Source organism: Falco cherrug, chromosome 2 (genome assembly GCF_023634085.1).
Source record: "Falco cherrug isolate bFalChe1 chromosome 2, bFalChe1.pri, whole genome shotgun sequence".
In the NCBI taxonomy this organism is placed as follows: Eukaryota; Metazoa; Chordata; class Aves; order Falconiformes; family Falconidae; genus Falco; species Falco cherrug.
Genome location: NC_073698.1, coordinates 22,441,224 through 22,468,317, shown reverse-complemented (window position 1 = coordinate 22,468,317; position 27,094 = coordinate 22,441,224). Strand labels below are relative to the sequence as shown.

Sequence of the window (27,094 nt, the reverse complement as noted above, 5' to 3'; positions counted from 1 at the left end):
TTCCTTTGTAAAACAAAGGACCAAACCTTACCCAATATAGGAAATGCCTTCTCAAAATCTGCTTTCAACCTGTTGATTAAACTGCTACTGCACTGCAAATTACCTACACTGTATTTACCACTTCCTTGCTTACCTACCTGAACTTTTGTTCTCTAAGTACACTTCCTCAAATGCACCAAGTTAGATTTATCCTTTAATGCTACTATTTTCCTCCCGCTCCCAGATTTAAGTGGCTCCTTCCAGGCCAGGTTCAGGGTTTTCCCATAATTTCTGTCAGGATTCTCAAAACTCAGTGCTGGAAACAAGAGCTGCAAGATCTGTCCTCCTGTTCCAGGAGACCTTCAGGATTGTATCCTGACTCACCTCTCCATTCCTACTCATTCCCTGTGACAGAAACCCAGTGCTGCTCTACACTGATCACTGATTTCAGACACGGGAAAGTTTCCAGCTCCATTTTTTTCCCTGTCTCCAGGCTGTTTGTTAACACAAAGAAGAATACACTGCCATAGTCGCCACCTAGTCTAGCTGTACAAACAGGTGCTTTCCCATACAGGTACTATGCCCAAGCTCTGAGCTCCTGAACCCTGCAGAGCCTCCCAGCCACCTCCACTTTTTCTTTTCTCACCTTCCCCTAAAGGACAACTTAGCTCCAAGTTCACCTCCTCTTCCTTAACAGTGCACAGCCCGCAGCATCCACCACTTTTCAGTGGACCCAAAACCTGCACATACTCTGCACTACCATCCCAGAAGCAGACAGCGTAGTACATCATTCCTAGCATGCCACTGGACACCTTTTGATATCTAAGGACAACTCATGTTTGTCTCTCACCTCCAGCACTTGCTTCAGCGCAGAATGTCACCCCCACATCCACTCTTTTGGGCACCATTGATGACTACGCAGCCTTTATGTGGGTAGGCAAGGAAATGGAGCAGTCTGTTCTGCCCTGAGGTTCCCTCTGAATTTTTCAGAGGTTTGTAGACACAGACAGGATACAAAACCCGACAGGAATCATACTCTAAGTGACTGAAAAATGTAACACAACAGTTCGCAGCATACTGCAGCAGTCTATCAAAAATGTTTTTCCTTACAGAGAAGTACCTGCATAAGAGCCCATTTTTAGCACATACAAGAGGACAATTAAATAAAAAACACACAAGCACCAACTCTCCTACAATTTGCTTTCAGTCCTGACATTCTACAGTCATTGATGTTTATCAGCCATTTCCATTTTGTTCTTTTTGTATTAGCTTAATGTGGCATTAGGTTTGACACTGCAAACAGAGTTTTATAATACATGTAGGAGTCTAGAGGGAAAAGAACTATTTGGGAAGCTTCAATTGTCTGTCTGTAACCAACAGCACCTTCATTTTAAAAACCTGAACCACTTCTTATAATCTCCCAACAGAAGACACTACCAGACCGCTCAGTTATTTATGACTTTCCCTCCACCCACCCCCAATCAGCATACTCTTATGTGAGCATCACTGCAACAAATAACTCGCATTTCTGCTGCTTCCAACGCAGCCATAAAAGGAAGCTAGAGAAGTCCACTTACCACTCCTATTACAGACTCCTGTAGGAAAATTCAGATTACCATCCACTTTCAAATGAAAGGATGATCCTATGGAATTAAGAGCCAGAGCCAAGCTTGAAAGACAAGCTGCACAGCAAAAATACAGACATGGCAAACATCTTGTTCCAAGACACAAAAAAAACAGCACACCAGGCAAATGGCAAAGACTGAAAATAGCACAACAAAGAAGATCTTGTGAACTGCATGAGGTGTCTCCTTTCGGGGCTTGAGCCTAGCATTTCTGCTAAGGAAAAAGATACTGGTTGCCAATTGTTAGGGCCAATACTCATGACCCTGTTTAGCTGTTCTCACTAAACTAATTTTATGTTTAAAATCAAATAAAAGAAGATAACAGGAGACCACACCCTTAAGGAATAGAGCTGCACCTAATGTATTAACCACAGCAGAGGAGGGAAGGCACAGTCCACACCAGCAACCTGTGCACTGCCTCGCACGCTCGGTTCATCTGACTAGAGCAGCCCCAGTCTTCATTCCACGTAATCACAACTCCAGTGATAAGGGTCCATAGTAGAAAGAAAGAATCTTGTTCAAGAAAGCCATTGTGGGGGGTGAAGAAGTATTTTGCTTTGAAGATGTTGCTACCCAGACATTTTCAATTGATGTCATGTTCCTCATTGCCCTGCTACTTGTCTATGGAAAATGATTTTTGGTGGAATATGGAAGCATCTCGGTATTAACTGGCTATTCAGAATGATCTGCTTTTGCTATTTCAGGCACACCAATGAATGGCTTGTAAGTCAGCAAATTCAACACAGAGCCAGATTTTTGTAACTATTTTGATACTCAGAGTGGCAGAACAACCACCTTTTTATGCCAAAATAGACACACCTGGGTTGTGATCTGGAAGCACACATCACCATGGTGGCCACTGCATGCTGTTGCATGCGTATGTATTTGCCACAGACAAATCCAAGCTATTGAACCACATTATGTTTCCCTGTAGTTCCCAAATTTCAGTGTAACAAGTATTCTTAAGAAACAAGAGATTTTTTGGTTTCTGCTACAGCAGTCTGCATGTTACAGCTCTTCAGATTCCAACAGTAATAAAGGACATCTCTGTTTTGTGGTTATTGGGTTTGGGGTTTTTTTGAACTCCAAAAAGACTTTAAACCAGCAGAATCAAAGAATACCCAAGAGCTAGACTGAACATACTGCATCACAGCCATTTGGCCAAGAGCAGCATCCTCTGGTGAAATGCACCTTCTCTATAATCAGCACCCTCAAAAACTATCCCCTATTTCCCCACAAGAAATCAAGCACAGCAGTACATGCCCCAATTATTTACATATGTTATTCTAATTTATAAATCCAAGATAATAGCAGATAGAGAACTTCAGTGTTTTGCAACACTATTCTCACACCCTCCTCTCTGCACTTGCCAAAGGCTTCCGGCAGCAAAGAAACACTAACTCGTGTTTGCTGCAGGCTATTGAAAATAAATCAACACATCTGTGACAAGATAATAAAACATCACACCAAATAAAGTCCAAGGACCACAGCAGGACTCATTCAACTGTATGACCTTAAAAACTTATATAACTTGGAGCCACCTAACCAGGCAAGAAGGAAAGGAAGCAGATGGGAAGACAGTTACATGGGTGGTTTACCAGAAAAATTAAAGAGCACAACACCTCATGCAATACAGCACGCATACCTCATTATGTAGATATAGCTTAATTAGGAACTTTGTAACTACTGTGGTAATGGCTCCAAAAGAGACTCAGGGCATGTATTTTAAAAAGATAGTACCACATATTACATACATAAATAAACTCCATGGCATTTAGAAATTCCATGCTATTGTTGACATGATTCAGAAGCCAAAGGCTTGCATGCCAGCTCCACAGCTCTCGCTGCCTGCCAGCAATCTGCACCACCCCTTCCGTTCTAAACAGTTAAAATTAACACACACAAACACTGAGCAAAAAAAGAGAAAAGGAAAAAACCCTCATGTCTAGTAGACTGAGGGAAGACAATTGAAGTGAAAACTAACAGCATGTACTTCATGATATAAATTGTACAAAGGCTCAGCACAGAACTCATCACAATGCATTAAGTCCAGACGTGGTGTTCCACTGCTTGCCAAGTAAGATTTGTCACTGGACTCACTACCTCTATTTGTGGTACTCCCAAACTTATTGTACCTCTCACTAAAAATCAGTTTGACATCAACATTGACAAAATAAGTGTTCTATGATCTGACATAACTCAATATATAACCCTAACACAAACAGGAACTAATCTGGTATCAATCTTATGAAGGGCTAAACATCTAAAAAAAAAAAAAAATACCCTAAATTACTACAATAAAAAAAGCTAGGCTCTTCTGCATGCACCTAACAGCTTAGTCTGATCTCTAACACAGCAGCCTAACTTCCACAGCTGAAGACCATTCAACTTGTTGTAACCCTTAGTCACAAGGGACTTTTGGATAACATTACAGAACAAACACTAAGCTCTTATCTTTCTCCTTTGACAACAGATTATACAGTTTATGTACACTGCATTAAAATATTTCCTTATTTTTCAACAAAAATATTCCACATGCCTCTCTTCAAATATTGTGAAATAAAGCCAGCACCAGGATCTTACACATTACCCAAACTAATCATTATTTTAACTTAAACATGTTCTGCCTTATCTTTTTTCCTAAGGGAATCTCAATCTCTTCAGTTTCTCTTTATACAAAAATTTGAGAGAGAATCTTCATCATTCTTGCAATATTTTTTTAACCAATAAGTAGAAACTACTACATACTGTATTAGAGATTAAGGAAACCAGTAATTTACTGGACATCCACTCGCTGTCCACCATTTTGTTTCTTATATAATTCATACAGACCCTCAAGAAAACAAGGTGAATATGGATTTTATGGTTTGAAGCATACAAGAAGTCCAGCACATAAATGCATTTCAATCACAATGTATCTGTATGTCCAAATGAAGAAAACCGTCCCCCCTGCCTACAGCAATACTTCCAACACAGAACTATAATAACAAAATTTAAAAAAAAATTATCTCCAACTACACTTGTGTTTGGGATGTACATCACCCCTCACAGCTCCTGCAAGTGGCTAGGAGACAGAGCACTAGCTTTCTTACTGTTGGCTCCCCATCAACTGCGTCTCACAACTTAAGACTCTCTGAGAGATTAAGAAAAGCTTCCAAAGCACCAGGAGATGTTACTATAGTTCGAGACCTTCAATTTTATCTTTTTTTTTGTTGTAATTAAAAAATTAGATATTGCCTAACAGTGACATTCAATAGTTTCTTATTCTCATCCAAACCACATCAGATTAAACAGGAAAAATGAATATTTGGAAACAGTCCAAATTGCCACTGAAACAGCTTTGTCCCACAAAATTGGCTTCTCTCTCAGATTTCAGACTATAGCTGTATCATAAAAACAGAAGGGAGAAGAAAGTGAACAAAAGGAAGCAGTGCAAGACCAAAGCCATTAAAACTGGGTACTGCTTCGGCAACAGCACATGACCAGCACATGTTGCCAGCTCCAGGAGAGCATGTACCTGGTGTGTTGCACCAGCCGGGCTGCCGGGCTTGCACAAGCAGCACCTAGTGTCCTGCCACCTTGGTCTGCCTGTACCTGGCACTCAGTTCCTAGTGAGCTTTGAAGGTGCTTGATCCAGTCAAAAAAAAAAATTTAACAAAATCTGTATGATAGTCTAACAAACTAAAATCTGCTGGCATATTTTCCAAGCCCAGCACAAGTCAGATAGGTATGTTTAGTAACTGGGTTGAGCAATGTTTCTCCAGGAGGACCCAAGTGGCATGCAAAGCAGCTTTTGTGAAGGAAACAACTGACATTTTCTAGACCAAATAAAAAAAAAAAAAAATTAAACTATCCTACCACCACTAGAGACAAGCAACTGTTTATCTGAAGACTGATGTTCCACGTGCCATACCTACATTCCCTTCCCACTGTCCGCCGTTAAGAGTCTACTGCCTTCTTGTACACCTTCCCACTATAAAAATAAACGCCATCAATTCACATACAGTTTGTTCCAAACAGGTTTTAGAGCCCACTGCAGGTACCGCACTGATTAAAAAAAACCAAAAAAACAGCACCATTCAATAAGAAGCCCGGAAGATTCACCCACAGATTTAAAAATAAGAGGGATTAAAATCAACACTTGAGAACAGAATGTAGTTTTGCTTTAGGCAATACACCAGGTAGAGCTCAGCTGCAATGCTTGACATGGTTACTCAGCTGATTTGATGTTTAGCTGAGTCAAGTTTGGCAACTAATATGTAAGAAACCTCCATGGAAATGCACCCGATAACCCTTTAAGACCGACCAGTCAAGACCCCAAGCCTCACCCTATGGCAAAGAGCACCACAGGGCTGGACTGGCTTTTTTGTTGGAGCAGGGCATGAAATCCTGGTCACATCCTCATCAGCTCACTAAAGCACACACCGCAGAACATCTTTCACTCACTAGAAGGATTCTCACTCCATCCATATTCCCTGGAAGACTGTCCTCCAAAACACTTCCATGTAGTTTCAATGGCATACAATGAACTTCCTACAATTAGGACACGCAGCTGCTATCTAGTTTTGAATCGCCATACTGCACCTCAGAGGCAGCTGTAAAAACAATCAAAAAAAAGGTGAACACTGCAGTCATACTAAAGACACTAGCTCCTACTACTCTTAAACTGGACTTTTATCACAGAGGGCTTTTGCATATACGTTGGCACAAACTAAATTTTTTAAGTTTAGTTCTTTTCTGTGTTTCTTCTATTCATTAGACATCCACATGAAGATGTCATTCAAGAAAAAGCTGCCACGATATTCTTAACGAAATATCTGCAGCTCTGCAACCCATTCTGCAAAGTACCCTTTTAATATACATCACAATTTTTAGACTTAAAAGATTCATGCCATTTGAAGTAAGAATTAGAATCACCTAAAGTCTGCTTTAAACTTATAACTTCAAGGGAAAAATTATGAAAATGAACTGAAAGACAGCAAACAACTTCAAATGAAAAGAAAGTTTGAGCTATATAAGCAACTAAAAAAGCAGGTTATTCATCCATTAGTACATACAATTCAGGGAATACTGAAATAATGTATGAGTATTTTTTTCAATATTTGCATATAACAGTATACAAACATTAAACTCTGTCTCACATACTCCCCGCTGCAAGATATAACATCCATCCATACATTACCATAGCTTCAGGAAAACAAAATATTATCACAATTTGCTTTTGCAATTTAATGGACTTCTTTGGGTAAAGGGATGTAAATGGAATGTTTAAGTTCAATCCCAATTCCATCCATATAATTTAGTATCACATACATACAAGTATACTATAAGCTACAAAAAGTTATAGATCTTTCCATTTTACATATTTTAGTGATTGCCCAAGGGCAACTACAGAGCATATTTAAAACAGAAATTTTTCAGATATTTGGGAGGGAAACGGGAAATACTAGGGAAAGGAGGCACTAAATGAACAGTAAGGCAAAAATAAGGAGACAGCATACATTGCTCACCTGGTTTGTTTTTTTCTGCAAACTTTAATCAAATACCATACCTTGATTCCCCCCTCACCAAGAAAAGAGATTTAAAATCACGCATACTTAAAAAACTGAGCAAATTCCACTGTAAAGCTACCTTTGAGTAACGTGATTCCAGTTTTTCTAAAATTTCTCAAAATGGCACTGCCACCAGCAACTCTAAACACACTCTTGCAAACAAGCAGGCTGACAATTTCACCAAAAATGTGTTTGACGATGTGCTTCAGCAGTATCACATCCTGAATTCCCTACACACTGCTGCGGTCCAACCTGCTGAACAGCTGCAAAAAGCCTGACACGAACATTAGAAATGTAGTCATATCTTCCAGTACCTCAATCTATTCTTCGTATTACAGGTCTCCTTATCAATGCTGAAACCAGAGCTAGCTGTGCTAGCAAAGTCAGTATCTGCATGTAAGGTGGCTTGAAGCAATAGCTTACCACACAACAGTTTATTCCCCTTCCCCTCTATCATGGTTTAAGCCCAGCTGGCAACTAACACTGCACAGCCGCTTGCTCACTTCCCCTCCATGGGATGGGGGAGAGAATCGGTGGAATGAAAGTTAAGAAAACTCACGGGCTGAGATAAAGACAGTTCAATAGGTAAAGCAGAAGCCGCACACGCAAGCAAAGCAAAACAAGGAATCCATTCCCCACTGCCCATGGGCAGGCAGGTGTTCAGCCATCCCCAGGAAAGCCGGGCTCCAGCACGCCTAATGGCTACTTGGGAAGGCAGAACAACCTAACGACGAAGTTCCCCCCTTTGCTGCTTCTTCCCTCAGCTTTACATGCTGAGCATGATGTCACAGGGTACGGAATATCCCTTTGGTCAGCTGGGTTCCGCCATCCCAGCTGTGTCCCCCTCCCAGCTTCTTGTGCACCCCCAGCCCACTCATTAGGGGGGTGGGGCAAGAGGCAGAAAAGGCCTCGGCACTGCATAAGCACTGCTCAGCAGTAGCTAACATATCTCTGTATTATCAACACCATCTTCAGCACAAACCTAAAACACAGCCCCAGACTAACTGGTATGAAGAAAATTAACTCTGTCCTGGCCAAAACTAGCACACGCTCCATCCTTTATTCCATACCGTTTACATCACGCTCAAGTACCACACTATACAATACAACCTCGTTCACCACCACCACCCTTCCCATCTTTTCAAATGATACACAAGTATCAGTCCCTTAGTCCACAGACCACCCCAGTAAAATGTCCATAAAGCGCATGTAGAATGCCCACAAATGAGCACAAAACATCCACTGAGTTCATTTAGCCCATGATTTCAGACTCCATCTGTTACAGTAAGATAAGATTCCTCCTATGAACAGTCTGAAAGCTCAAAATGTAAAATTTGAGCAGAAAAGTAGTTAGCTGACTCATATCAGCAAAAAAAAAAATTCACACTGAAGTAACTGTGCTGCAATTAATAGCAGCACCTTTAAGACAAGCCAAGGTGCAACCACTCCCATTACAACCATTCTGCAGGTAATGGCTAAAGCATTTCTAGAATTAAAGCTTATGTAAACAGAACCGGGTCGCATTCCAGCCATGACTGACCACAGCCTGCTTTAAAAGTTTTTTTTATTTTATTTATCAAATGTAAAAATAATGCTCAGACTTTTAACATACACCTTCTTTAAATGACAGCACGCAGAGCACCACCCTGATGAGACCGTAACAGAAGGAAGGGATGTACTGTAAAATTTAGGACCTGTTACAAGAACAAGCCGTGCCTCTCCTGCGTCTTCTGCTCCCTACTTCCCATTGTTCTGCTGTTCAGCGAGTGATGCCATGTCACGGATGAGGGAAACCTAAATGACAGTTTGCTAGATCTTTCTTTAAAATATTTATGCAAAGAAATCCACGTACTCGGGTCTGCACCGAGAATCGGCTGCGCATAAAAGATCTTACGAAGCGTTCTAAAGCCCCAGAAGGACCAGCAGGCTTGGGCTCCTGAAGCAGCCACCAAAACCACCCAAAATGGTGACTACAAGTAATAAGTCAGACAAAAAAGCATTAGAAAAGACAAAAAAAAAGCTAAGAATGAAACCTCGCTCTCGGAGCCCAGAGTCAGGCTGGAAGTGACTACTCGTTTACTCACAATGAAACTCCGCAAAGCGTCGTCCCCAACTACCATTTTTCCCCCAAAACCCACACGAAGCGGGCCCCAGCGTTACGCTGAGGGGGACGGGAGCGCTCGGAGCGACCGCCGGGGAGCCGGGCACAGCCCGGGAGACACACGACGGGGCTTGGCCTGGGGGGCGGGGGGGGGGGGGCACCGGCAGCAAGCACGGCCGGGCCGAAGGGGATGGGGGGGGGGGCGCACCGGCAGCAAGCACGGCCAGGCCGAAGGGGATGGGGGGGGGGGGGGCGGGCACCGGCAGCAAGCACGGCCGGGCCGGGGGGAGCACCGGCGCGGGGGGCCGGGGGACACGCAGGCCCGTGGGGCTGCTGGCGGAGGGCTGGGGGGGGCGGCGCGGGGAAACGGGGGATGTGGGGCAGCGCGGAAAGACCGCGGCTGGGGCCGGGGCAGCCCCACGCCTCACTCACCCGTCCTTCCGTTTGGCTTTGTAGACATGCCCGTAGGTGCCCCTGCCCACCTTGCAGCCCTCGTACTCGAAAAGGTCCTCCACCCGCTCGCGCTCCCCGGTCAGCTTCACCTTGAAGTCATAGTCCATCTTCAGCACCCGCCGCGCCGCCCCGAGCCGCGCCGCGCCGAGCCGCCCCCGACCGCCGCGCACCCCGCCGCGCCCCGCCCCGCCGCGACCGGGCGGCAGCAGCAGCAGCAGCAGCAGGAGACCCCCGAGCCGCCCCGCGGACCATCCAGGGGCGGGCGGGAGGCGGCGGGGCTGCTCCCTTCCCTCCCAAGCCCCGTCCTCCGGCTGCCCGCTTCCCGCCCCGTCAGCTAGCGGCACAACAGCCGGTCTCCCGGGCGGAATACGGCGGCCGCGCTGCCGCAAAGAAACGTCGCAAACCACGGGCACCTCCCCGACCCCGGGTGCGGCGGGCAGCGCACCACGTGGAAGGCGGCGGGCTACGACCGGCGCCGGAGCCCCGCCCCTGCCCGTCCCGGCATACCCTGCGGCTCCCGCTGTACGCTGGGAGATGTAGTGCGGATGGGGCGGGAGCGCGCCTGCGCTGCATGCCGGGAGCTGCAGTCTGGGCGGCGCGCTGCATGCCGGGAGCTGCAGCCACTGGGGGCGTGCGGCGGAGGCCGCGGCGGCGCTGGGTACCGTGGTAGGGACTAGGGCCTCGGATAGTGGGACTAACAAAGGTCATGTGTGTGTGTGTGTGTGTGTGGTTATTCTCTGGAGCAGTCTGCCAGCACCAGCTGCAGCACGTGGTCCCCACCCGTGGGCTGCCTCGGGCCAGCACCCCAGGCCGGGCGGCTAGAGCTGGGGCGCAGGGCCCAGTGTCGGGAGTCACCACTAGCTGCGGCTGTCGTCGTTACGGGGGTCGCTTACTGTGAATATTAAGGTCTTCAGCTTACACCAGGTTGGCACAGGCAGACGCAATTGGTCCCCGCCTGCTCAACATGCCAGACGGCCTGTTACCATGGTTGTAATTAAGACGATTCCACAACTTTGGGCTAGAAACAGGCAGATGCTAATGAACTTTCTCTGCGTGGCTGCAGGACCAAATTGGGATCATGGCACCTAGTATTTCATGCAAAAGCTGTTAGGTTTAGCAAGGCCCTGGCATGTGACCAGTAACTACCTGAGCACATTCCAGTTCCTCTCTTTGGCTGACAGAGCCATAGTTAGCAACCCAACATAAAGCCAGGTAGTCATTTTATAGAACAGAGAGCTTGTAACTAAACTAAATCTATAGCAATCTTTCTAATTACAGCCCAGCTTTTGGCATTTTTAGTAATCATGCACATATGCTTCACGTTTCATTTCAAGAATGCAGTGTGGGTAAGTAAGTGGGCACTCAAATCCCTAACTTGGAGACAAAATAATGTAGAAAATGTGGGGGACCTGGTCCTGAAAGAAGAAACCACATTCTCTGAAACCGTCTGAAATAATTTCCATTTTAATTTACAAATCTCCATTTTCATTTACACATTAAGGTTGACTCCTGAAAATTGGGGTTAGAGGTGTGCCAGCCTCATGAGATGACATCACTCAATCGGACTGATGTCAGATGGCCACTGTTGGACCTCCGATGTGTTGCTATGTAGTTGTTAGGGATATTATGTGTCTCAGATAAAGCAATTAGGTAGGGGTTAAAAAAAATACATGCAACTGAGAGAAGCAGCAAAACTAAATTTTGTTTGCCCAGCAACTCAACTAAATTACACAAGAATATTGCCCAGCACCTCACTACACCGATCAACCCAAAACAGCTCTGGGCAGCCCCGCAGCCCATAAAGATCAAGCCATCTGGAAGATGCCATTCACCTCATAAAATTAAGACACCTTAGCCCAGAGCAGAGCAATGCAGCTCTGCCTTCAGGGAGATCTGGTTTTGGAGGCTTCCAGGGATGGCAGGAATCAAGCTTGCATGGCCAAAGCCACCACATTCACCATCTCCTGCGAGCCAACAACCCTCAGTCCTGTCAGCAAGGAGGGGTGAAGTAGAAATAACCGCTGCTCTCTAACTTGGTACTCTTCTTTGCATCACTGATCACTTCTATGGAGGCAACAAATATCCAGACTCCTTCAGACAGATCCAGTTCTTGCATGGTAATTAATGGGTGAGTTTAGTCTGTCCTGACCTAAAACACTGTACAGTGTGCAGGAAGAACAATGTCTGCTTAGAAAGAAAAGAGAGCACAAAGGAAAACAAGAATACAGAACCCAGATTTGCTTTCTGAGGACCTGTACTATGCTTACATGTTTACATAACCTGTTTGGAAAGAATTCCATACTTTGACAAACTCCTGAGAAGTCCAAACCACAATAGAAATAATTTCTCTTTCAGATTTTGGTCCTTTTGCAAGAATCTATACAAGTCTGCTTTTCTGCAAATGCTTCTTTCATTAGTTTTTCGTAACATTTAGATTATATGTCTTCCAGATAAGTGTAGCTGTAAATTTGTTGCTGCTTCACTATGTTTTCACTTCAGGCACTTGTACTGTGGGCAACATTCAGTTTTATGAATTCAGATGGATGGTCCCCAAGTCATAAGATCTTTGAAACAGAAAGCACACCTGAATCTTTTAATGATGAGAAATTAATATTGACATTTCAAGGTCAAATTGTGATTCTGTCTCATGGAAGCTTACTAATTTTTGTGCTTTATTTTAGAAATCTGATACAGTGTAATATAATTTCAAGGAAAGGTTTAATATCTGGGTTCATACTTAAAAAGAAAGACATGACCATGCCATGATCTATTGTTGTTGACTCTCAGATTCCCACAGTGGCCTTTTTAATTGGTAGGATTTCTTATCTCTTACTGCTTGTTTTGTATTCCCTCCTTTCATGCTGTCTCAGAAATCAATTAAAAATATATGCTTAACATGTCCTACTGAATTTGGCTCTTTGGAGCTTTCCTCTTTCTCTTTTTTCCTGTGGCTTGCTCTATCATGTCCTTCTGTTCCAAGTTTATGTGCTTTCTAATGTTTCCTGTGCACACACACGTTTGACATTTCTTGTTTGAAATCGCCACACCTGTGAAGAAAATCCAAGTTCTTCATAGAAGAGCAACTGTTACCATGTTAGCACCGATAATGTGCAGAGGGTTGGAGACAGTTATCAAAGCAAGCCGTGTCCCGAGAGGAAAGTAATCAGGGAAGGTTCACATCATTAAACATCTCTGAATGCACGGAATTGTATTTCAGGTGAAAGCCCTGGGTTGTCTGGGAACCAGCTGGATTGTGCTAATAAGCAGACAGTGCCTGTTGAGATATGGCACCAGATAAAGCAAGTTCTGTAGCTGAGCTGGAGCAGCAGTACCGAAAGCAAAGCTGCCATGTTTGTGTTTGCATGCTAATGGTCATGGTGTCGGTGCTAGAATCAGAGTTTGTGAAGCAAAGCTTACAGCTGGGGAATGTACAACAAGCTACTGTGTTTTGCAGTCTTCATACACAGAGAAAAAAAACACAGAAAAGTGTATCTTTTCAGTTTTTTTCAATTATCATCTTGGTATTTTATAGCTGGATCACCTGCAACGCTGAATGCCTTTAGAATGTCCACTTGCTGCACTTGCTAATTTGCCAAATTGGAACATACTTTTGCTTTTCAGAGAACTTTTCATGCAAGAGTGGCTACCTGCTAAAAGTTTTCCATCTCCCTAAAGGGCCACACTTTATAAGTGTAACTAAGGTGTTCCCAGCTTGGTATTGAGTGCAAAAAAGGCCAGTCCTGCTATACATATTCCACTTTTGCTTAGACCAGGAAAAGCTGAAGCCAAGAGAATACAGTGGGGTTTTTTTTTTCTTTTCTGTATGTAAAGAAAATCAAACTATTGTACTTGCACAGTTGGAGTCTTTTCCAGACACGTTGCCATTGTTAATGTGCAGATGAGTGAGTCAGCTGGCAGCATTTAAAAATGCAGTTTACTTAAAGCAGGTACATAAAGTGCTGGTTCTACAAATAGTTTTGTATGTAAAGCAATGTGGTGGGTTTTGGGGTTTTGGTTTCTGTTTTTATTATTTTGCCCTTAATTGTACTTTACTATAAAGTTGATTAACTGCTACAAAGTTGATCAGACTCGTGATGCACTTATGTAACACGGCATCCTAGATTCTGGCAGGAGTGGAAATTATTAACAAACCAAAATCAGTTCTTTGGATCCAGGTGCTGTACAGGAGAGCCGTGCTTGCATTCAGTGAAACATCTGTTTGCCAGACTCAGGGCCACCTACAGTAACTATCAGCCTTATTGTTTTATGCTCCTGAAGAAGCCGGAGAATCATTTCTCAAGAGTCTTGACAGGCCTTGAGAATTCAGCCTATGAACTCCTGGTTATTTTTTTGTTATTGAAAAAAGCCAGACCTGAGGAGAAATAAACCCTGATAGTGAATATTATTTTATTATTTTATATTATTTCAGTAAACAGAATCATAGAAATACTCAGGTTGGAAGGGGCCTCTGGATGTCATCTAGCTTAATATCCTGCTCAAAGCAGGGCTACTGTTATCTTCAGGTTGCTTGTGGCTTTTTCCACACAGGTCTTGAAAACCTCTATGGAGGGAGATTTCACAGCGTCCCTTGACCTGACTGTCCCCAGGGTGAAACTTTTTGTCCTTCTAATTGCTAAAAATCTTGTCTCTGTCTTTTCAGTAACCTCCATGTCAGTATGGGCAGGCTGCCCCTTTTCCCTGCTGAAGCAGCCCTGATGCCCACAGCCCCTCTCGCACAGCAAGTACTTCAGCCCATGACCATCTTGATGATGAACTCCCTGAACTCACTCCAGTTTATCAGTTTTCCATATCAGGATTGTTCTACTGGAGACCCCCAAATTAGGCATCATATTCCACATGCAGGCAAACAAGAGCCACTCAACGGGAAAGAATCACTTCCCAATCACTTCCCGGTAATCCATTGTCTGTGCTGCCACTTAGCATTTGTCCTTGTTGAATTTGTGAGGTTCCTGATGGCCCATTCCTCCAGCCTATCCAGGTTCCTCTGAAACACATCAGCTTAATGATACCACTTTGCTGTCATCTGCATGTGCTAAGACCCAGTTAAAAAAAAATGATTATGAAGTTCTGCCTTGCTTTTATCAAGTAATAAATTATAATAGAACGAAGTTACTTTCTAAGGAATTTAAAGGGTTGACGAGACAAAACCAGATTTCCAGATTTTCTAGTGCAAAACTCAGTAATTGCCTGAAGTTTGCTGCCCTCCATAGGCTGTTTTTATTTTAACTCCAAAGATAGTCGTCTACTATGGAAAGCTTTGCTACAGTGTAGTAGTAGTATTCCAGGAAAGATCTGCTTTTGTTATTTTGTATTAACAAAACAGTGTAACATCAACAAATTCTATACTTAGTTATAATGTACTGCTGGGAAACATCAGTATGAACAGGGCATGAACACAAAATTCTGCATTGGAGGACCGGTCAGTGGAAACTAATTCAGTATAAGGTTTCAGTACAAAAATAGGGGGGTTGTTATCTAAAACATACCCTTTTCCGGGTGAGCAGCTTGTATGTGGGCTTGATACTAAAGAAGATACTGTGTTTGATTGTGGAATAATGATTACTAGAAACAGACTATGAGAGGAAGAGATTCAAAAACAGGACAAAAAATTATGGGAAGAAACTATTCGAGGGATCCAGGCACTACTTTATATACTCTGACTTTTATTATGAAAGTAAAATTGATCTTAAGAAAGGACCTATTTTAGTTGCTCCAGGCAAAGAAAATCCTAATACAATACTAATTATTCATACTGTGGTAAGGAACATGAATAGCAACATGGGTTCCATTTTTTGAGTACTGCGAGCTGGAAGTTGTCATCCCTGGTCTGGCCTCAGTGCTAAGAATATGCTCCAATCATCTAATTTGTCTCATGGAAACAATATACTGGCACAAAAGGAACATAAACTAACACAAAACCTCAACAAAACAGGTGTAAACCCTTTTTCTCAGCTAGAATGAAGAAATCCTGGGGTGTGTATTTGAAGTGGGGAGTAGAGGTATCTTCTGGCTACTGGCCCTGAGCCTTTCTGAACGCCTCATCCATTAGTGAGGTTCGCCTTCGCATTGAGACCAGTGGCACAAAAAATACCCAAACTTCATTTATATCTGCAAGCAAGCTTGAACAGAAGTATAAGCAATTTGGATATTCTAGGGGTGAAGTGCTTCTACATAATTAAAGCATCCTTCTCATGAAATCCTCTAATTTTACTGATTCAAATAGTTTATGTGAGATGTGAAATGTGCTCCCTGTCACAGTCTGCCAACTCCAGACATGTGTTGAAACAATCCGCAGAAGCAACACAGAAGAAAAAAGTTTGTGGATTCTGTCAGTGTACCAGCATTTAACACGTGGAATTTCTAAAAGGTTTTACATCTTGTGTGAATTCTAAGGCTCTGAAAATCCAAATGTCTAAAATCACAGCTTGAAACACAAGTTTCTGTGACAGCACTGAGCAATTAATGGCTTACTGTAGGAAACTGAGAGGGTGAAGGGAGATTCCTGCAGAAGAAAAGATAAATAGAAAGGAAGGAAGGAGAAGCAGCAACTCATGGAAAAATGTCCCATTTAAAAATGTGGGCCTAAGGAGAAAGAACAAGGGGGGGGAAAGTTATTATAATCTTAGTCCTTACATAATTTATTATAAAGTGCCAAATACTCGAGTAACTGAAGCTGCAGTCTTATGCTGATTCAGTAAGATATAACCATGGTCATTGATATTATGACGGTACCGATGTTAGGGTTGTGCTGACAGTTGACGTGCAGAATCAAACTCGAGGAGTTACAAAGCAGGTATGTTTATTGCGGCACTGGGTGCAAAGGGGGTCGCTCCTCCTAACTTGCACACCGTTTCAACAAGCAGTCCCATATTTATTATACGTCATGCATATATGTAAGGTTTCTGAACATTCAGAATCTCCTCCCTCTGGTGCATCTTCAAGAAGTACTTTTCATCTCCTTGGGCAATTACCTGCAGTTCTTGTTTATCTTTGCATACATTAGCAGTCTTTGTTATTTAGTTTCTGTTCTCTTAAAACATCTGCTAGCTAATGATTAGTTCTTCCTTATCGTCCACTCTAAACATGCCAAGCTAATACATGCCCACTGTGCTGGTTTTAATCTGGATCAGCATGATTCCCGGGCAGGGGGATCCACCTTCTTTGGGGTGGGGGCCATTTGAGTAGGAAGTCGCTGATCTATTACTACCACAGTTATTTTACCCTAGCTTGTTTTCTTTTAGCAGTTAGCATGTCCTTGTCAGAAGGCTCTTTATTTACATTCCTGTTGAGCTACCTGTCCCTTCTCCAAGTGCTAAGCGCTAAGCTCCCGTGTTAACGTTTCTGTTATCTATGCAGTGTCTGTCTGCAGCGGAGTTTAAGGTTTTTTTAACTATACCCCACTTGAAAAGCGATGTACTGTGAAATCCTGTGTTACCGACCTTTAAGGCTGACACCCACCAGGGCGAGGTTTGAGGGTTCGCTAACGCCTTTCAAGGGATGCAGCAGCGCCGCGGAGAATGGCAAGTTACGCAAACCAGACACACACAAGATCCCAACAATTTAGTGAGAACTCGTGGCGAGAGAGCACCCGCGGCACCCACCAGCCGGGGGGCCGGCTCCGGCGCGCAGGACCCGCCCGGGTGAGGGGAGACGGGGCCGGGGAGAGCGGGTGCCTCCCGCTCCCCTCACGGCGGTCGCGTTCGGCCGCCCGCAGCCGCCCCGGACACCTGGGCCGCAGGCGGCGGGTCTCGGCGCAGGGCCGCGAGCGACGCCGGCCTTCCTTGTTGGGGCAGCGTGCGGCCGGAGGGCTGCGCATGCTGGGAAAGGGCTGAGGCCCGCGGACCGGGTCCGGCAACGGCCACAGGGCCGGGAACAGGGCCAGGGACCGGGCCGGGGACCTGGAGAGGCGGCGCCCAGCCCGCACGCCCATCCAGCCCCGTCCGCCCGCGCCGCAGCGGCACGCATGCGCGGGAGGGGGCGGGGCTTGCGGCGGGGGCCGCCCTCGCGCGCTGGGAACGTGCGGGCGGACCGCAACGGGGGCTGGAGTGCGCCGCTCGCACACCCAGGGCTCGGTTTCCTTCTGGCGTAGGCGGCCGTCGCTCCTGCCGCCGGGAGGGAAGGGGAGCGCGGAGCGGGGCCGATCCGGCCCGCCCTGGTCGGCGCCGCGGACGGCAGGCAGGGACGGGCTCTGGGGTCTCGCCGGCCGCGCTCTCGCCAGACCGGCCCTGGGCCAGACGGCTGCATGGACGCCTCGCCGGTTTGTCGCAGCGGGTGATGCCGCTCCCCGGCGGGCGGGGGAGACGGGGGTGTGGGCAGCGCTGGAGGGAGTCGATCCGACCTGTGGCGGTTAGTGGCGGGGCCCTACCGGGGAGTCTGGGGAGGAGAGAAATGGGAGGGCGTGTGCTGCCCTGCTGTGTCGCGATTGGTTGGTAGCCGCCAGCTGGCCAGGTAATTGGGCGGGAGCCGTGTCAGTCACTCCCCTCAGCCTCCCTTCCCCCAGGCGTCTGGCAACAGGCGCTGTCTGGGGTGTCCGGGCCGGCGGGTTGCCGCTCCCGCCGGGGTCCCCCGCCGCTGCCGGTCCCGGGTTGTGGGCCCCGGCCCGTGGCCGCCCTTGGGGTGGCCGGAGGGCGGGAGCCGGCGTGGCGCTGGGATCTGCAGGCCCTGCCGCCGGCCTGGGGGAGGCGGGCGGCCCCAGGCCCTGGCCTTGCACCTCCTGGGTGTCCTGCGGCCTGTTTTTTAATTACCTCTGATTTTTCCTTTTGTCCGGCTTTCCTGCCCCCTCCTCTCCTTACTTAGGCTCTGGGGGAATTTCTGGGTTTGGGGGTTTTTGATAATTATTTTTTTTTTTTAACTTAAGTGAGATCATCTTGCCTGGAGGCTGCAATGTGACAGAAATGCTAAATAGCCCTGTCGTTCAGCGAGGCTTCCTCATCTAAACTCCGTAGTCGTCTTGCTTGTGATCAGGTGGTAGTCTTTCAGAAGATGTGTACCTAATTGAATTGGGGGTAGTAATTCATGGAAAGAGGCCAAAACCTAAAAGCGTAAGGTGTATGTTGCTTAGATAAAAATGAATTTAAATCTTCAAGAACGGGCCAGAATAACTACAAATTAAGAACTGAAGGAGTTAGTCTTAGGTTGGGAGCTCTAGAAAACGTAGACAAACGGTTGGCATTTGGCCCCTGTTTCAAAGAAAAGTGGGAATAATCCTGACTCATAACTGGATTTCAACTTGTTACATCGTAGCAGTTAGTGCCCTTAAACTTTTCAATACTTTGAAATATTTTATGTGCTCGAGTACTTAATTTTGATGCAGTTAATACCCTCCAACTTTCTCACTACTCTGAAGCATTTTAAGTGCCAAAGTACATAGTTTGGGTGGCGTTTGATAAATGTGGTTAGTAGTTGTCATCTGTGCAGTTATGTTAAACAGATGGGACAACCGAACGCTTCACACTTCTCACTGTTTCTGAGTGAATCATTTAAGGAGTGTGACTAATCGTCCTACCATACAGTTGTCAACAAAACAGTAATTTTTTTCTACCACCCACAAAATCTGAAGAAAAGATTACCAGATTTTCTATGGATGAGAAATGAAAAGTAAAGAACCTTTCTTGATCAACAGTTTAAATTTAGATTGAGGGGGGCTGCATGTAATGGACTTTTCATCTTAAGAATTTGTGTGTGGGGGGGTTATTTTTAATTTATTTTTTTTTCTTCCTGTGAAGCAATGTAGTGATTGGAAAATGGAAAATCTGTTAACTTACTATGGTCATTGTCAGGCAAACAGTAACACACTAGCTGTTTTAAGACTTTCATCTAAATAGCAACCTTAGGTGAAACTAAATTATCTGACCTCTTTCCCCTCCCTGCTTTACCTGTGTCAAGTTGTAAGTCATATAGGACAGAGGGTCTTTAATGTTCAGTACAGTATGCATTTTCATGATAATAGTCAAGTGATGGGCGTCATCAGGGTAATAATAGTGCCAACTGTGTTGTTGGGGGCGTGGAGGGTTGGAATAGCATTTGCTTTGAGGAAACCAGGGTAGCAAGACAAAAAGAGCTGGCTGAGAAACTTGTGTTTAGAAATGTGACATGAGAAATGGCCTGATTTGAACATAACCCTTTTGGGAAATGGAAGTCAGCAGTTGCCTACAGCTTGTGAGGCTGAGCCAGGAGGGCAACAGTAAATGTAAACCCCCCACAAATATTATGGGAATAGAAAATGTCTTGAAGGGGAGAGACTCATCTTTGATTTCTTTTAAGTGAGTTAAAGAGTTTGGAAGGAACTGTTAAATACATCAAAATGCAGTATTTGACACAGGAGACAGATGAGTAGAAAGATTGATTAGGAATAGAAGTTCAGTTACCAGGGAGGAGAAGTAGCATGTGGGGTGAAAAATGAGGACACCAAGGATGCATCAGAGTGGATCCCACAGAGAACGTAAGAAAGGTAGATTAAATGTATGCCAGCTTCTGCTGTTGGAAAATACATTTTCTGATTCTTTATATCTGTTGGCAGCATTGATAAAGATCTGCTCTTTATTTAATGTATATCTGACAGTTACTTAGTTTTGTCTGTTGGTTGTCTCATCACCTTTCCTGTGAAGATGAATTACCGATCAGGAGTGTGCTGAGAATGCTGATGATGGAAGGTTAGCCATGCCTTCTGATAGTCTAATCCTACAGGTTGAATATTTTGAAAGTGTTGGAGAACTGTGGGTAAAGTATAGCCCTTTCTCTTTTATACCAGTTTACTCTAGATGGGTATCCCCCCTGATAGCTAATCCTTGGATTAGAGAGTGCAAGGAAAATATACAAGTGATGTAAGAATGTCGAAAAAACTTAGTTCCACCAAAAAAGAATCTGTAGGCTTTGTGCTGTGTGAGGGGTAGTACCGACAGAGATACTTTTATAGTCTTACCTGCTTATCAGTAATTGTTTTAAGTGGAAGATAGTCTTCTCTAAAGCAGTAGTTGTGGTTGTCAGAAGTCTATACTGGCTAATTACAGTCCAGTAACTACAGCACAATGTTTTCAATGGCATTTTAGCTTTTAAAATACTCCACGCTGCTGTTGTGTTTTACTTGAGAGAACAGAAATAGGTTTAATACTTCAACTTTCTAGAATGCGTTATTTTGCTAAAAAAAAAATAAAAAATAAATTAGCATTGCTTTTTTATTTTAAAGTTTCTGTACCGACTGATATGTCCTTTCAGTAAGCACAGGGAACTTACAGCTATTTTTCAACAAGCTAGAAGCAAAACACTTGCATAATAAACTACACGACTTGGCAAATAACATGGAGCTTGGTTTACCTTAATAATCTTTAGCTGTTGATAAACTATTTCGTGGAAATGCTGGGAACTTTTTACTGCAGATAAGGTAAGTTCTTACTGGAATGTCTGTGAGGTCTAACCTACTGATTTTGTTCAGGACAGCCTGGCATTATCATGGATCACTCCAGGCACCGTGCAGGAAATGGCAATGAGCAGACTTCTTCACAAGAACGTAGTCATGGTGAAGATGAGAGACAACGACAGCTGGAGCGCCTCAGTAGGGAGGAGGCCTATTACCAGTTCATTAACGAGCTCAATGAAGAAGATTACAGGTTAATGAGAGACCGAAACCTGCTTGGCACTCCTGGTAAGATGTGGATACCTTCAGTAGAAAAGATGTAATGTGAGGTAACACTGCTGCTTTCAGACACCACATGTGGTTGTATGGCTCAAGTAGCCTGACTTCTATGGCTTTGTAGAAAGCAAAAACCTCTCCATTTCCATTAAAAATTAATGATCTTCAGTAAAAATTAACTTAAATAGATACTAAAGCTGAAATAAAAATGTTACTCTTTCAAATGCAACATCATCATGTATGGGAAATATCCAAACAATATCTGACATTAAAGTATATCTGTTGGTATGGCAATTTTGGAGGCCTCTGAATTGTTATTGGAAGTTGGTGTGCTCTTGACGCACATTCTGCATCTTTTCTTCCACCCTAGTACCTACTTCCTCTGTTATCTGTGTACCTGTTAAAATCTCACAGTAGTGCCATTTTCTTTTTTGGTTTCATTAATTTTACCTTATTTCGGAAGATTTTAATTCAAGATAGAAAATATTGTTATTTCTGCATGGCTGTATTGAGCCAATAATAATAATGTCTTATCTAACAGCATTATCAAAATGTAAATTATTTCAGGGGAAATAACAGCAGAAGAGTTGCAGCAGCGCTTGGAAGGGGCTAAGGAGTGCCTGGCATCACAGAGTGATCTGAATAACAGAGAACGTGAAGGTAGAACTGTTGGAGGTAAACGTTCTTCATTTGTGTATATAGTATGTGATGCATAAATACTGTCCTGTACAGATATTTAAGATAAATGCTGATGGATTTCGGTACCAGCCATTTCAAGTCTTGTTTTTTCATTGTGCTTCTGTGGATTGTTTTAAAAGTAAGAGATTTCCTAATGATATGAAAACAAACTTGAAATACTTCATGAAAACTGATGAATGTCAACCACAGATTACTTTCTTCTCTTTTCCTGGTTTCCTTTTGCTAGTTAACTTAATGGCACAAAAATAATTTTCATTCTTGTAATTCTTAAAAGGTTTTATTGTATATTAGAGAAGCTGGAACAGAGAAGGAGTTAGTAGGAAACAGTTATTGTCTCCACTGTTCTGTTAGTTTTGTTGTTTTATTTCTGTTTGTTTTAATGGAGTGAGGCTTGTATTATGTGCACTGACTGTCTTCAGTTCTCCAGCAATATTAGCTTAATAGTTTGGCCAGTTCTAGTCAGATTTAGGAGAGGAATAGGCAACTCAGAAATGAAGACACCAAAGTTCTTGCATGTTTCATGATAGAGGGAGATGATGGAGTAGGGAAAGCTTAATCTGATCCCTTTAAGGGAAGCCTTCACTGTGATCATGACCTTTGGCTTGCTTTATACACAGCACTAACCACAACTGTATCTGTTCTTGAGCTCGTAGTGGGAGGACATTTGGGTACAGAGCTGTGGATATTGTAGTAGGAAGAGTACTAGTTGCACAAAAGGAGCAAATCTGTCAAAACCATGCTTCATTTATCCCACTGCTAATAGAAAACAATTTTTTAAAATGTTTTCAGAAGTAAAATGAATCTATTGTACTTTTCTTTGTTTTATCAAAACTAGTTCACTAGGATACCTTCAAATTGATAGCTTAAGTGAGGGACACATGTTGGACAAATACAACTTAACTTTGGACTGCCCAAATCTGAACACTTTCTCAGAAGAGGCCATCTGAACATACCAGTTTCTTTGTGTATCTGCTGGTGAGACAAGAATTCTAGGCTCAACTGATGAGTTATGCTGACTTTTTTACATACAGCATATTTTCAGCAAAATTATGTTACCGTAGCGATGTAGCTATCCTGCTACTCTGTCATTTCTGAAGTCAGGGCCCAGCAAGCCTAGAGGATTTGGAGTGCACCGTAGTATGCTGAGCATGCAGTTGTTTGAATGTTTGCAATTCTTTGTTTCTCTCAGATTCTGATGTCCTTGGAGAAAACTCAAATGGTGACTCCTTGCTTGAATGGCTGAACACGTTCCGTCGCACAGGAAATGCCACTCGCAGTGGACAGAGTGGGAACCAAACCTGGAGAGCTGTGAGTCGGACAAATCCAAACAGCGGGGAGTTTCGATTTAGTCTTGAAATCAATATAAATCATGAGCATAACAGTTTTGAAACTACTGGTGACGAGTATGTGGGTATAGATAGTAGTAGCAGAATGTATTTAGAAAGAAGACGTTCAAGAGCTGTCAGTCCAGCAACCCCACGAACGAGGAGCAGGACTGCAAGAGCTGCCAACAGTGAGGCCTCAAGCACTGCAAGGACCAGGTCTCTGAGAAGTTCTGTGGCACAATTCCCTGAAGCAGCCTCTCATCCAGTCTCATGGAGGCTTAGGAGTAGAACGAGGGAGTTGAGAGGCCTTTCGCAAACAAATGCTACACATAATAATTCTGCAGCTAGCAGTGAACAAAGAGGAATGCCAGAAAGAGGTACTTCTACGGGAGTCATGAGAGGTAGAGCTAGAACTAATGTTCGGATGAGTGCAAACCAAAGACTAGAAATTCTGCGGCTGAGGTCTACTTTAAGTAGTCGAAGCCGCTCTCCACTGCAAAGGCAAAGTGATACTGTTCGTTCTGAGGAACATGGGCAGAGGCAGGACAGAAACACACAGCAAAGCAGTAGAAATAGAAGACAAACAGCTCAACCTTCTCCACAGTCTGCTGAAGAACAAGCAAGAGGTAACACTCAGACTCCTCTACTTTCCAGTGTAGCCCCATCCTTGGGTATAACTTTGGAAGAGGAGGAATCTAGTAGGCCAGTAGCTGCTGTTAGAAGGCATCCAACAATTACATTAGATCTTCAGGTGAGAAGAATTCGTCCTGGAGAAAACAGAGATCGGGACAGTATTGCCAGTAGAACTCGTTCTAGAGTAGGAATGGCAGAAAACATAGTTACCTTTGAAAGTGACAGTGGAGGATTTCGGCGTACAATATCGCGGTCGGAGCGTGCGGGTATTCGAACCTATGTTAGCACTATACGGATACCTCTTCGTCGGATTTCAGAAACTGGGCTTGGTGAACCTTCATCAGCAGCTCTTCGATCAATCCTTAGACAAATTATGACAGGCTTTGGAGAACTGAGTTCTTTAATGGAAACTGAATCTAACTCAGAAGTGCCAAGAGGTGGTCATCACTTACCGGATGTACAGTCAGAGCAGAATAACTCAAGTTCAGCAAACCGTAGCAGTGATCCAAGTGCAGTTTCATCTAGAAACAGGCATGCAGTGGAAGGCAACAGGGAAACAAATGGACAGAGCAATGATATTCAACGCTACGGGCGCAATAATGAAAACCAAGATAACAGGCAGTCTCAAGATGCGAACAACCTAGTGGAAAATGGAACACTGCCCATACTTCGACTTGCCCACTTCTTCTTGCTGAATGAAGATGATGATGATGATCATTTAAGAGGTTTAACCAAAGAGCAGATTGACAATCTTTCTACCCGAAACTATGGGGATATTCACACTGAAAATGAAATAAGTAAAACATGCAGTGTTTGCATTAATGAGTATGTAACAGGGAATAAGCTAAGGCAGTTACCTTGTATGCATGAGTTTCATATTCATTGTATTGATCGCTGGCTTTCTGAAAACTCCACTTGCCCAATTTGTCGGCAGCCTGTATTGGGCTCTAATGCCACAGACAATGGCTAGAATTAATTATATTGCTCAGTACTCAAGGATTTGCTTCTGCTCTATTTATGATGAGCCAGATGAAATGAATTGACTTACATAGGGGTCCATTTGTGTGGGGAGTTTTGTTAAATTTCTTTAAAAATAACAGGAAACTTGTCTAAATAACAATGTAAATACTATTTTTCTTCAAGTGCAGATCTAGGAGTACACATAGAACCAAATGATATCGGTAAAGTTTATATTTTTTTAGGTAATTTTGTTATGCCAAGCACTTTTGTAAATACAGAAATGCAATAGTTAATCAGGCCTGCTTAGTGTATGGGTTTTTTTACAGTGTAATGGACTCACTTTATTTAGATTACGAATTGTTTCACACAGACCCACCACTGTGTTGAAAAATTAGTGTCTAAATAGCCATTCATTAGCTTTTTGTTCTAAGAACAATTTCTTTTACAGAGAGTTTCTTGCTGGACATGTTTGCTAAATATATTTAAGTTACTTGAAGTGCTCATTTGAATAGACTATATTTTTTTTAACATTGAAATATCCTTTCCAAAACTTGCCAATTTGGTTCTATTTAAAAAATTTTATGGCTATTTTTGCATGTGGTTTTACACAATGCTTAATGCTGATGAGTTCGTATTCAAAAGTGGATGGGTTAGTGACATTATAAAATGTACATAATTAAATGCTGTCTTTGACAATCTGTCTTTTTCAATGCAGACAGCAATCAAATCAATGATAATTCCAAGAGGGTGTGTCTTACTGAACATGATATTTGCTCAAAGAGTAGAGTACTGAGGAAGCCTTTTCACTCTTCCAAATTACTCAGTTGATGCTCATGGGTTTTTAACTGCCTTAGTTTAAAGAGGGAAATACTTCCTTGACCATTGTATTGTCTACAATATGCATGATTTGTGCATCCTACTCAGAAAAACAAAACAAAGGCTTGAAATGTTTTTTGTACAGAAATTTAAGGTACACATAAAATATTAGTCCTCTTAAGTCTGAGGACCAAATGGCAAAAGACACTAAAAAGACAAAACAAGCTTCCCTTAAAGTCCCCAGTTTACTGTATAATTAGATATTAAACTTTATACCAATAACTTACAAAGAAATAAAGTTGTGAAGTAAATAATTGAGGCTTTGTGTGAATTACTGTTGAGCCATGTTCTGTAGGTATGTAAGATTTATCATTCTTGATGTTTGGTCTCTCAGTTTTCACTTTGTTTTCCCCAGCTGCGTATTTGTGTTTCCGCAATGGGTGTTAGCTGTTACGGTAGATAAAAAAGCACGGCAAAGGACTCTTGGGGTTTCTGTAAGCAAGCTGAATGTTACCAAGCTTATCTTCTGAGCACTGTGCCTCTCAGTCCTTAGAGAAGGGCAGAATTGTGCAATGCAGAAATGTTTCTGTATTCTGAGTAGTAGGAAGAATACTTTAAGTCAAGTAAGGAGTCCAACTGACTTTATCTGCCTACAGATGACCCTTGCAAATGCACTTCTCTTTCAGGTCCTTCAGTTAAAGTATCTGCTCGTGACAACCTTGAAGAGAAGCTATTAAAATCCTGTGTTAAGCTATTGGATGTCTACTTCAGTTTTGCAAGTGAAAAACTTGTCAAAAGATTCACAAAGTGCTTCTTTTTATTCTGAAAATTAGTTCTAAGGGATTCTCTTATGAGATTTACGTGAGTTTAAGGATATGATTAAGAACTCTGCTGATGTGATTAAAGAGTGAGGAGCTTCAAATGTGATTATTTGAGCTAGCTAATTTTTTACACTATTTTTTCTATTACTTCTGTTAGCTCCTGATGTTGACATTATCTACTGAATACATGGGTGCCTTCTGCCACTTCCTTGTCTCCTTATGGTTTTCCTTTATATTTGAAAGCTGCCTGACCCAAGTGCCACATCTGTAGAAACCTGCCTGTGGCTCGCCGTTGCCTTGCTGGTAGGTTCTTTCAAGGTCAATTTTAACTTAAATCCTTATTATAGGGAATTATTTATTATTATTATTATTTGTACTGCGTTTTTTAATGAACTGGTTGGAATCTTGTGCAACTGGTACACTAATGGACTAGAGGTAAAGGGAGATTCCCTGTGCCTTCTTTCATTGAGGTGGGGTTTT

At 43.3% G+C, this 27,094-nt stretch overlaps 2 protein-coding genes across 9 annotated transcripts in view; one reads left to right on the top strand and one right to left on the bottom strand.

Moving 5' to 3' along the window:
- The window catches only part of CDK8 (cyclin dependent kinase 8), an 83,789-nt gene extending 73,686 nt beyond the window's left edge, over nt 1–10,103 (bottom strand). Inside the window, exon 1 of one of the 5 annotated variants that reach the window (XM_055701971.1) lies at nt 9,690–10,103. In XM_055701971.1, the coding sequence (XP_055557946.1) occupies nt 9,690–9,817 (128 nt within the window). In that variant the 5' untranslated portion in view covers nt 9,818–10,103. The remainder of the gene's footprint in view (nt 1–9,689) is intronic. The other 4 variants (XM_055701969.1, XM_055701968.1, XM_055701973.1 and 1 more) reach the window with 4 other exon arrangements.
- Nucleotides 10,104–17,727: 7,624 nt separating this feature from the next.
- RNF6 (ring finger protein 6) lies at nt 17,728–26,816 on the top strand. 4 transcript variants are annotated; one of them, XR_008730945.1, is made up of 5 exons: nt 21,163–21,372; nt 21,928–22,035; nt 23,249–23,367; nt 26,480–26,654; nt 26,772–26,816. XR_008730945.1 is itself a non-coding variant. In XM_055702364.1 (4 exons), exons 2-4 carry the CDS (start codon nt 21,180–21,182, stop codon nt 24,985–24,987), a joined length of 2,040 nt encoding a protein of 679 aa, XP_055558339.1. In that variant the 5' UTR covers nt 17,728–18,077; nt 21,163–21,179; the 3' UTR covers nt 24,988–26,107. The 4 variants fall into 4 exon arrangements, 3 of the variants coding, with proteins under 3 accessions (XP_055558339.1, XP_014141579.2, XP_055558340.1); XM_055702364.1 differs by lacking the exons at nt 26,480–26,654; nt 26,772–26,816 and adding an exon at nt 17,728–18,077 and having other exon boundaries at nt 23,249–26,107; XM_014286104.3 differs by lacking the exons at nt 26,480–26,654; nt 26,772–26,816 and adding an exon at nt 18,089–18,695 and having other exon boundaries at nt 23,249–26,107.
- Nucleotides 26,817–27,094: the final 278 nt, after the last annotated feature.

Bases quoted from the DNA above. Each gene is read 5' to 3' on its own strand.
- RNF6 (XM_055702364.1), top strand. From the start codon at position 21,180: ATGGATCACTCCAGGCACCGTGCAGGAAATGGCAATGAGCAGACTTCT. The intron at 21,373-21,927 runs GTAAGATGTGGA...AAATTATTTCAG, and splicing joins AAACCTGCTTGGCACTCCTG to GGGAAATAACAGCAGAAGAG. The intron at 22,036-23,248 runs GTAAACGTTCTT...TGTTTCTCTCAG, and splicing joins TGAAGGTAGAACTGTTGGAG to ATTCTGATGTCCTTGGAGAA.